The following is a 10,310-nucleotide window of genomic DNA, read 5'->3' as shown; positions in this document are numbered from 1 at the left end:
AGTAACAAAAATGAGGAAGAGCGTCACCGATAACCACAAAGTTGCAAATGAAACTCACGGCGGCAAAGTAAGGCATCTGCTCAGCACAATATTGTTTACGTAGCATACTTGACCCAGTCCTTGTTTTTTTTTTGTTTTTTTTAAATTACATCCTTGTAGATTTTTGGTAATACTGGTCATGGAAATCTGCAACGGTTAACGTGAGCCAATGGGGCGCGTTTTGTTTGTTGAATTTCTTGTGCTTTTTTTGGTTTGTTTTCCGAAAATATTCCAAAACATTAGCCAGCTATCCTTTTCGGCTAATGTCATACAGAAATTAACTTGCTAACACAAATCGCATGTAGTTGAGAGCTTAGTGGCTAATCACTTGAGAAGCTAACTAAAAGAAAAAAACAAAAACAAATTTGTTACGCATCTTCAAAGGGCAAGTAATATTTTAGGTTTATTGTACAGCAGTTAACTTCGGCACAGTTTGAGAACGGAACTTATCAATTCACTTCAACATTACCTTCATTGGGGGGGCGGGGGTGGCTGGGGGGGGGGGTGCTTTGAGATGACAACATTTTGGTTTCTTTGGACTTTGGAGGGTCCACTGTATTTGAAAGCGTAATTTGCGTCAAGATCCACGCCTTATGTGACGCTTTGACTTGTGGAAAAGGCTGCAATGGAAAATAATAGAATGGATTTGTAGTAGCTTTACTACACGTAGGGGGGGAGAGAGAAGAAAAAAAAAAAAAAAGATCACTCGATTACCGCGACCTAGATAAACAAAATATCATATTTTCCAAACAGCCATTGAAACCATCAGACAAGTTGAGGACATTCATAAGTGTTTGATCTCCATGACATGACGAGGCGCTCTAAGAAATTAATCCAGCGTGCATTTGAACCAATCACATTCGTTTAGGAACAAAAACAAAACAGCTATGTCACAAAATGACAAAAACGGAGCGACGCTAGTCAAAAGCAATGCGCATACAAATAAGAAAAGCACAAGGACACAAGTCTAGCACCTCGGGCCTCGCAGGGAGCGTGTGTGTGTGTGTGTGTGTGTGTAAGAGGGAGAACGTGAGGACGGTAAAGCATCACAAGCTTCATGAATGCACAGAGTCAACAAACCAGGGATCAGCATTGGTCTGCGATTGTCTTGCATCCAAATTCAAATAAAGATTGGACACTTTTAGGAAAATCTTTTTCTGATTGGCGGCCATTTTAGGTGTGCTCAAGTCCTCCTCGAGCCAGATTAAATTGAACAAATGTGAAGGGGTTACATGTTTTGGGGCGATAATGCTGCAACCTCACAAAAAAAAAAAAAAAATTAGGCACATTTCTCTGAAACATGTTTGCTACTCTTTTTTTTCCTCCTTCAATCCATATAGAAAACCTTGCAATGCTGTCAAATTTGCCAACTGGGGCAGAATGGATCTTTATTTAAGCACTCACAGCTACGAGAGACAACGCTGAAAAATGTTCCCCATCATTTACGCTTGCACTCAAAAGCATTCAAAGCCCTTTTGTAAAGTACACCCATCGAGTCTTCGCGGAACCTAACACGCATATTTGTTGGAATGTGCGACAGAGCAGGAGGGCGCGGGGTTCGAACCCAGACCTCGGAGCGAACCGCTAATCCACCGTGCTTCACGTTGTTCAGCAAGTTAATTTGCAAAATGTACAAATGTCCACGAGACAGTCCCTGTCATGTTTTAATGAAATTGTGGTAATGTTGGTTCATTTTGTTTGCAATAAGGGGGGGGGGGGGGGTGGAATCCTTTTGAGTGCATCTCTATATCCAATGGACATAAAAAGTCTACACACCCCTACTTGTGAGAATGCAGTTGTGTTCAGAAATAACCAATCGCATTCAAACTCGTGTTGAATGGGAGTCAGCACACACCTCGGCCTCTGATTAACGGCAAATTAACTTCAGCAGGGGGGTGTAGACTTTTCAAACCAGTGTATATAATCAACATAAACATAAGGAATTTAAATAACAGAAGTGCTTAATCCAACTCTTAAATACCAAATAAGCACAGATCAACAAAAAGAAAAAAAAAAAGATCACCAGTGAGATGAAAAAAAAAAAGATGCTGCAATAAAGACAGATGTGCGTCGCAAGGAAGGTGATAAATCTTTTCTGACTCTAAAGCGCTACGCGAAGTGTCTGACAGTGCTCCAACCAGCTGGCATCGCGATAGGCACATCTGTTGGACTCGGTATTGCTTGGACGACTTTGGAGCGGGGGGCAGGTTAACAAGACAATCAAGTCACCGCTCAAAGAACAAGAGAGACTCTGGGAGGGAAAAAAAAAAAAAAAAAAGGCAGCTTGGGTACCTTGACAACGCCCGACGACAACATGTGATGGACAACCTGGCCACGACGATACACGCTTAGTGATGAACAGGTAACAGTTGGGATTAGAAATGAGAAAAAGGCAACACTGCTGGTTCTGTTGGCTCTTCCCTCGCCGCTTGACCCGCGTCTCCCGTCTGGAGGCGAAGGGTTGAACAAAAAAATGTTACGAATAAGCAGTCCGCCCGACGCCCCCCCCCCCCCCCCCCCCCCCGACTCTGGCTAAGCCGTGGATGGGAACCTAGAACTCGGCAAACTCCTTGGCGCACTTCTCCGTGATGGACACTCGGATCTCCTCCTCGTCGTAGTCGTCAAAGTTGCTGGTGTCGCCGGGGCCTCTGCACTTGGGGATGAAGGGCGCCTCCACCTACAACAAACACACGAGCACGCGTGTCAACCAGTGGACTGCAGCGGATTGACCTAAACTTTTTTTTTTTTTTTTTTTAAAGTGGTCACTTTAGTTTGGAGTCAGCCAGCCCTCAAACGGCTAAACAAGACATCTGGCTCACCTTCCTCTGGTAAATGGCGATCCAATCGGTGGTGGCGAACCATTTGTGGCCCTTGATGTCATTGACGCCGTTCCTGAGGTTTCCGAAGCGCTTGGTGAGGTCCACCTGCAGCAGGTTTCTCAACATGTCCTTCAGGTCCGCGCTGAAGTGCGAGGGGAAGCGAACCTGGAAACAGCACCGGCGTGTTGACGTCAACATTTCTTTTTCTGTCTGATTTTCAGGCTTACAAACATTTCACTCTGTTTTAAGGGGGTGTGCACACTTTTGCAACAGCATTTCCCTCTTGAAAAGACCAAAAAAAAAAATAATTGTCAATCAGCGTGTACAGAATATAGCTGGCATAACTGGAAAATTATTTCTTGGTCTCATTCTTTCGTACCGCAAAAACATTTCATTTGCACCGAGCTGTGTAGCGCTATCTGGAATATTCGGGCAAGTAAGGAAACCACATCGAAGCAGCCCTCATTTTGATGCCGTGCATTTCCACGCCACAAACAGAAAAAAAAAAGGCACAACCTTCATAAACTCACCTTCCCTGATACAATCTTCTCATAAATTTGGATGGGTTGGTCCGCAAAGAAGGGAGGGTAGCCGGCAGCCATCTCGTATATGAGCACTCCCAAAGCCCACCAGTCGACAGCTTTGTTGTAGCCCTGGAAACACGCAAAACAAAAAAAAAAGGTGCTAAGCTACCTTCAAGAATAGTTTGCCGAAATCATCGGCACTCACTCACTTTACTGAGGATGATCTCAGGCGCCAGATACTCGGGGGTTCCGCAAAGCGTCCAGGTTCGGCCTTTCACTCTTTTTGCAAATCCAAAATCTGTAACCTGCCGAAATAAAAAAAAAAAAAAAAAGGGAACCACTCTCAAAACTAATTAAATAATCACACCTTCTAAAGCTAAAAAAAAAAAAAAGAAGTCTTGCCTGGATGTAACCCTGCTGGTCGATGAGCAGGTTCTCTGGCTTCAGGTCCCTGTAGATGAGGTCCAGCGAGTGAAGGTACTCAAAGGTCAGAACAATCTGCGCTGCGTAGAAGCGGGCGTGTGGTTCACTGCGACAAAACACATCCATATAAGTAGAAATAAAAAGACAACATTTGCATGCAACGGACCTATCGAGGACAAAATATGCAAAACACACCTGAATCTCCCGATTCTTCTCAAGTGGGAGAACATTTCGCCTCCGGGCACGTACTCCATTATCATATAGAGATTACTGTTGTCCTGTTGGCAGACGAGTAAAAATGCTTCGCATGACGCAAAACGAGCCGCAACACACGGCTGAGGATGAACGTTCACAATATGCAAACCTTAAAAGAGTGCTCCAGTCGCACGAGGAAGGGAAAGTTAACCGCCTGCAGGATACGTTTCTCATTCAGCGTGTGCTCAATCTGCTTCAGCTTTACCACCTGGCAGGCGCCACAAAGTTGAAGAACATTTAAACGTGCATCGCAAAAAAATTAAAAAGTTGATTGACTCAAAAAGTGAAAGCATTTGAGTCAACGCAAAGGATGAGATGGTGAACCTTTTGTTTGTCAAGGATCTTCATGGCAAAGTGCTGGCCCGACTCTTTGTGTACGACCAGCATGACTCTGCCGAAGGAGCCCGTGCCTAAAGTTTTGAGACGCTCAAAGTGGTCCAATCCTGCGGTTTGCTGACCACACCAGGGACGACGTCAGCATGAGAAGAAATGAACATGTCAGTTGTGCGTTGCACCAGCAGAGGGCGCACTGCTTTGAAAATTAAAACATCAGGGGTGGGACGAGGACCAGATAAGTTGAAACCTATCCCATCCATGCCGCATCCTGAACCGGTGTCCATCCAACCACACTTTCAAACAAAAAATTATAAAGTCTTCAATGAACTCGGCTGTCTGATCTTGTCTTACCTGTGCGGGATTCTCCCATTTCTTGAGGAAATCTTCTTTGGCTTTGGCAAGAAACTCCTTCACTGTGATGGAAACAAAAAAAGACAATGAGAAGTCAACATTACGGCTGATTGAGTGAGCCGGAACGCTTTTTAGAGCGCGCGCGTCGACGCGAACAGGACCACTTCCTGTGTCACCGAGAGTGTTCTCGTGGCCGTTTTCGCTCGAACGATGTTGTGAACATTCCAAAATGGTCACCCCTGGGAAGTCAACTAATTTAAACGTGACCGCCGCAGGGATGCCATAAAAGTAAAATTGTGATGGTAAACAGACGGTAATAAAGTGGAACAAATCAAAATTGGAACACAATTTTCAGGGAACGGTTTGGAAAAATGCCAGCCTCAGTTCAGTGAGCAACATGATTTTTTTAGCCCTAAATTGAAGCCAACACTTCTCTGGTGCTGCTAACATTTGTTGACTCACTTGCCTTGGCACTTGCATTTTTCATAAACAGATATTTATGTTCAATGATGCAAAATGCGTGTAATGACGAGTTGAAAGACTTCAGGAGACGATTGAGGGGCGGGACAAGAAAATGGTGCGACCAATCAGTTTAGCACTGCAGCGTAAAACATAAAAGTGCAGTTGGACTCAGCGGTTCGATGCAAAGCCACCCCGCTCTGGCCTTCGGGGGATGCATCAGTGCGCCCAACGCGCACACACGCACGCACGCCTGCGCCATCATCGGACGAGCAAAGATACGCCCGGGGGCATATTCCGACAGCGTGACATGACAAACGGTGTCATCGGCAGAAGGACTTTTTTTCTCCGCCGCTTATCTTTATGGGGTGAATCACCGTCCTGTATGGGAACGCACTGATAACCAATCGTTCCTCATTCTTCTTTAAACATGTGTTCCAAAAAAAAAAAAAAAAAAAAAAACATGCTCCAGAGAATGGCCGTGCGGCACATCGAGCCTTTCAGGATCATGTGGGAATGTTGGAATAATCGATGCGAAACAACAACCGGCAGCCAAAATGTGATGCGAGCGAAGTGTAATCGTAAAAAGTTTTGTGACGCTTCTGTGACGACTCCAATTTTGAAATAAAATAATCTGAATTAAGTCTCGGGCTGGCCAAGCAATATTTTTGTTCACAAATTGTCATTTCTAGCAGACATACAAGGGAGACTTTTGACTCACATTCATTGATGGGATGAACACACACACACACACACACACATAAAAAATATAAATTCAAGCGAGTCGGTGGCCCGCAAATTCTCCAAAGCGCAACAGCTGCAACGATCGGACGAGAGAAAGAGCAAGGATTGCATAAACATGTTCAGAGCGTCCCGCTGAGAGCAACACAAGCTGATTTGTTGCTCCAGAGAGAGAAAAAAAAAGATTTCCGGGGAAAATTGCTGAACTTCCCGTTAGAAAGAAGTCTGATTTTAAATTGCAGGGAAGGTCTGAAATGGGAAGATGCAGCTCCGTGGAGACCGACATTCATTTTCGAAGCATCGCTACTCTAAATTTCTCACCATCCGGGATGACAACGGGCGCCTCGGTCGCCTCAGCCGAACGCGAGCCTGATTCGGAGGAGCGTGACGACTCCTTCGACGACTCCCGCTTGCTCGCATGCCTCCTGGAACTCTTCCGGTCACACATGAGCACGGCAGTCGCTCACTGTTTTTTTTTTTTTTTTTTGCCTCACGGCCGACTCATGGCCGCGCTTCTCCGTGTCAGCGCGACGCTCGCCCTCATGCGCGGGAAAAGTAGTGTGGCGTCCGACCGGTGTTGCCGTTCAATTCCGGAAACCGTCGAGTTTATTGTCAGAGGTCACGTTAATCAACTGGACTCGAGCTTGCTTTGTATCAATATTTATTCTGTACACCAAGCTCACCCCTGCTCTTCCCTCTCACGTCAAACACCACACGCACACACACAGGGATCCATATTGATATTCACATAATCATCTGGGGGAGGGGCCTAGCGGGTATATTTATCCAAACTGGAAAGGAAGTTGCGTGTAAAAGCTAACGAGGCACACGAACGGGAGCTGAAGCAATCAGTTTTTGAAAATATATGCATTCAATGTTCTCAGGAGACACTTAAGCATCCAAAATACAGCTCAGAGTCAGAGGAGTGTTCGGGTTCCATTGATCACCCCCCCCCCTCAACCAACAGCAAAAATAAATAAATAAATAAAATCAATCCCACATTCCACCCCTGGGCCTCGCTGGCCTACTGTGACGTCCGACGGGTGGAACGGTACGATTATGTTGGGTCAAGCTGACCGACATTTAACAGGAGAAAAGCTGTGCTGAGGACAGACTAAGTCGCAAGGATGCCAGCACCATAAAGTCGAACGAGTAACAAGTTTGGCTCGTATCGCCCTGAAAACAACCTAACGCTCACAAATGACCCAAAACAATTGCTTACATAACAGCTGGCGAGACTGCGTTTGTCCATCTACAGCGACAAACAAGCATGGCTGGAGGCGCTTGCTAAAAAACTCAAATCTGACAAATATCATGAGCTCCACCCCCCCCCCTGAAACGCAAGACCAGGACGAGTTAGACGACAGGCCGTACAGCGGGTAAGACCCGCTAAGGAAGCTTTGGGCTGAACCTCGCTTTCACTTCCTGCACCAGGCGGGCGTCTTCCTGTGGGCCCGCCCTCCGTTTTGCACGCTGCTGTGCCGAAGCTCCTCTTATTCAACCGGGGAGAACGTGTTTCTACAAACATTTACTCTCTATTTCGCACCCAAACAAAAAACGGGGCCGTGTTCTGTTGTTATATACGCACAGAAAAAAAAAAAGCGCTCATCTTGCGACAACAACGTTCCAATAATGCAGGAGGGAATTTTTACTTTCTAGATGTGAAATTATTATTAAAATCATAAGAAAAGTCATACTTTTATGAAAATAATGTTGAAATATGACAAGAATAAAGTTCTTTTAAATGTATGAAGTTGTATGGCACATTTTTGGATAAAGTAATTTCGCGAGAATTAATTAATAATTAACATGAGGAGAAAATTGGTCTCAATTCACCAGATGAGGAAAATATAACATTATAATTAAATAAAATAAATAAAGTGAATTTATTCTGTTAACTTTAGAAACCTTTTCTCATCATTTTGCAGCAACAACTACGTTTGTGTCAGACTCATGCGACCGACTCTGTGGTGCGTGGCCCTCGTCCAAGCCAAAGAGAAAATATCAACCCTGCCAATTTGCACTCAATGCCACAAAATTTGAAAGAGCAAAAAAGTGAAAGAGTCACGCTGGTGACGAGGACCGAGTTGAACGTTTCCGTCCTTTCGCACGTACTCTCGAGCAGCGACGAGGACCCGCTGCTCATTTCGCAGCTCGCCGCTCACACTTGAGCGTCACTCGCGGAGTTAGGAATCAAAACAACACCAAGTTCTCCAGGGCCTTCGCCAGGACCCCGTGAACCGTGATGGGGGAAATTTTTTTTTTTTTTTTACAAACAGTAGCAGAAGTGGGCCAGTGATGGCAAAGAAGAAAGCAGTGACAGCAATCGTAACGCACAGAACGTAAACTAATTGTGATGTGCTAAGATTAAGATTTTAAATCCTAATACGAAGGGTCTCACAGGTTTACAGTTACCTTCTTTTCAGACTTGTATTACAGTAAAAAAAATAATTATTTTGTCATCCGCCTTCAACAATATATGCCCGTTAGTATTGTTATATTGTCTGTCTACGTGTGTTGCTTCACCTTATGTTAAAATCTCCGTTGCGCAAAGGGTTGTAACACGACAGCAATCAACACTATTTGTTAAAGTTAAATAACCTTGAGAACATGGCCCAAGAATTAGTTTTTTCCCTGTTTTCAAAAAACAAACAAAAGCTAATTCAATGAACAAAAAAAGACCAATTGCTTTGATTGATACTTTGCAGACTTCCAAAACCAGGAAACATAATTTCTAGCATGCACATTGATATTTTTTTTTCTATATTTAAAAAACACATCAGGCAAGTTTGTAACGAGTTGCTCTTTGAGAGCAGGCCCCAGTAGCATATACAAACAGTCTTGTTGTTGAACATGTGTCATCACATGATGTTCAAGAGACTTTTCAACTCCCATGTTTGGTTGCTCGGAGAGAATCGACTGCACGGGCATCATAAGACCGCATTGTCCTGTCCTCTCTCGTCACTGCAATCACAATAACGCTCACATTCCAACGTTTTGACTCAAGTCTTAGCCCTGCATAAAACGAATAACAGCGCCTCTCAAGATTAGTCGGTTTAATTATTAGCCCAGGATAGACTTTCACAACGACGACGAGGCCAACTCAATTCAGGCTGCTTGTGTTGTCGTCATGAGTGCTACCCCAGGAAGCACCACGGGGCACTTTTAAAATCACGAGCTCTTGCCACAAAAATCCGAGGAGAACACGAATAAAATACTCTTTTGTTCAATGGGAGGTGTGATTCAATGGATAGGCCCCAAAAAACAAGCATACCTGTAGGAAACCTGAGCTGGTAACACAAAAACACATAGGAAGGTTTTTTTTTTTTAATGGACTTACCACTCTCCATCTCATTGCCTTTCTTCGCGGTGGGCGTGTTGCCCATGATGGCAGCCTGTCAAGCGGACTCCTGGAGGTTTGGTGGAGACTTCTGGGCGGCTTGACGATAGATCGCCCTCACAACCGCCGGCTAAACAGTGCTCTTTGAAGCTGTCGGTTGCCCACTAACTGACCGCTATCATTCTCGAGAAACGGCTCGTCAAAAAAATTCCTCCTCTTTCCGGTGATCACTTTTTTTTCTTCCGAAAACCGAGCCTAATGCTACAGTTGGCTAAGGCTAGCACGCTAGCAGGCGCGGCTAAGTGGATGTTAGCTAGGTTAGCTTGTCGAATATTCACCATTCAAGACAGCAGTCTATTGGCAGTTTAGTTGTTCTGCGGTTGTAGTCGTGTATCCAAAGGTAGTCCAAGCGCACCAAGCGGGTGGTCAACAGCCGTTTTTTTCCTCCCCCAGTTTTTGGTGACTAGCTGTTAGCCTGTTAGCGTCCCCAGCAGTCGTGCAGTGGCCTTATCAAACCAGCCACTGTGTGTGTGTGGGCAGGCCCCTTCTTCTTCTTTTTCGGTGCAGGAACAAATACGGTACCCAGTTTAATTCCTCCGCACGCCCGCTGTCTTCTTCCACAACCACGCTGGCTTCGAATCCAGCCAGGCCGAATGCGACGGTTGCCCCGGAGCCGAGCGTCTCGCGGACAGTTCCTAAAATCAACAGAACCTTTCCATTAATCTTTAGACCGCAAGGGAAACTCCAGTCATCCATCCACCTGGCGCCGCCCATTGAAGGCTTCCGATTGGCTAATCGGAATGACAGGCGTGGAGAGTCAAGAGGTGATTGGACAGAAATTGACATGAGAAATCGCTACGGATATGTGATTGGACAGCAAGCTTGCTGTGTCCCGCCTCCAAAGCCTGCCTATAGCCAATAAATGGCCCGACTGTAACGATAGCTGTTGTTTTTCCACCTTTTAACTTCCCGGCTGTTCGAATTAATCTTACATATCAAACATTAGATGAATAAATATGATCG

The 10,310-nt window shown here is 45.1% G+C and overlaps 1 protein-coding gene across 2 annotated transcripts; it reads right to left on the bottom strand.

The window, feature by feature from the left end:
- Positions 1-1,396: 1,396 nt before the first annotated feature.
- On the bottom strand, positions 1,397-10,046 carry prkacaa (protein kinase, cAMP-dependent, catalytic, alpha, genome duplicate a). Of its 2 annotated transcripts, XM_088316718.1 has the most exons (11): positions 6,269-6,574; positions 4,748-4,809; positions 4,385-4,513; positions 4,170-4,268; positions 4,001-4,083; positions 3,785-3,911; positions 3,592-3,687; positions 3,389-3,511; positions 2,859-3,023; positions 2,591-2,716; positions 1,397-2,486 (listed from the first exon to the last, which is right to left on the bottom strand). In XM_088316718.1, exons 1-10 carry the CDS (start codon positions 6,393-6,395, stop codon positions 2,591-2,593), a joined length of 1,137 nt encoding a protein of 378 aa, XP_088172844.1. In that variant the 5' UTR covers positions 6,396-6,574; the 3' UTR covers positions 1,397-2,486. The 2 variants fall into 2 exon arrangements, with proteins under 2 accessions (XP_088172844.1, XP_088172845.1); XM_088316719.1 differs by lacking the exon at positions 6,269-6,574 and adding an exon at positions 9,288-10,046 and having other exon boundaries at positions 1,397-2,716.
- Between the last annotated feature and the right edge of the window lie 264 nt (positions 10,047-10,310).

Source organism: Idiotropiscis lumnitzeri, chromosome 15 (genome assembly GCF_059441095.1).
Source record: "Idiotropiscis lumnitzeri isolate Australia: NSW breed Sydney's pygmy pipehorse chromosome 15, RoL_Ilum_1.0, whole genome shotgun sequence".
Classification (NCBI taxonomy): Eukaryota; Metazoa; Chordata; class Actinopteri; order Syngnathiformes; family Syngnathidae; genus Idiotropiscis; species Idiotropiscis lumnitzeri.
Note: the sequence above shows the minus strand (reverse complement) of the source record. Positions and strands in the feature narration are given on the sequence as shown.

Coding starts and splice junctions, on each gene's coding strand:
- prkacaa (XM_088316718.1), bottom strand. CDS start 6,395: ATGTGTGACCGGAAGAGTTCCAGGAGGCATGCGAGCAAGCGGGAGTCG. Junction 4,514..4,747: donor AATGGGAGAATCCCGCACAG/GTAAGACAAGAT, acceptor TGGTGTGGTCAG/CAAACCGCAGGATTGGACCA. Junction 3,024..3,388: donor AGAAGATTGTATCAGGGAAG/GTGAGTTTATGA, acceptor TGCTGTTTCCAG/GTTCGCTTCCCCTCGCACTT.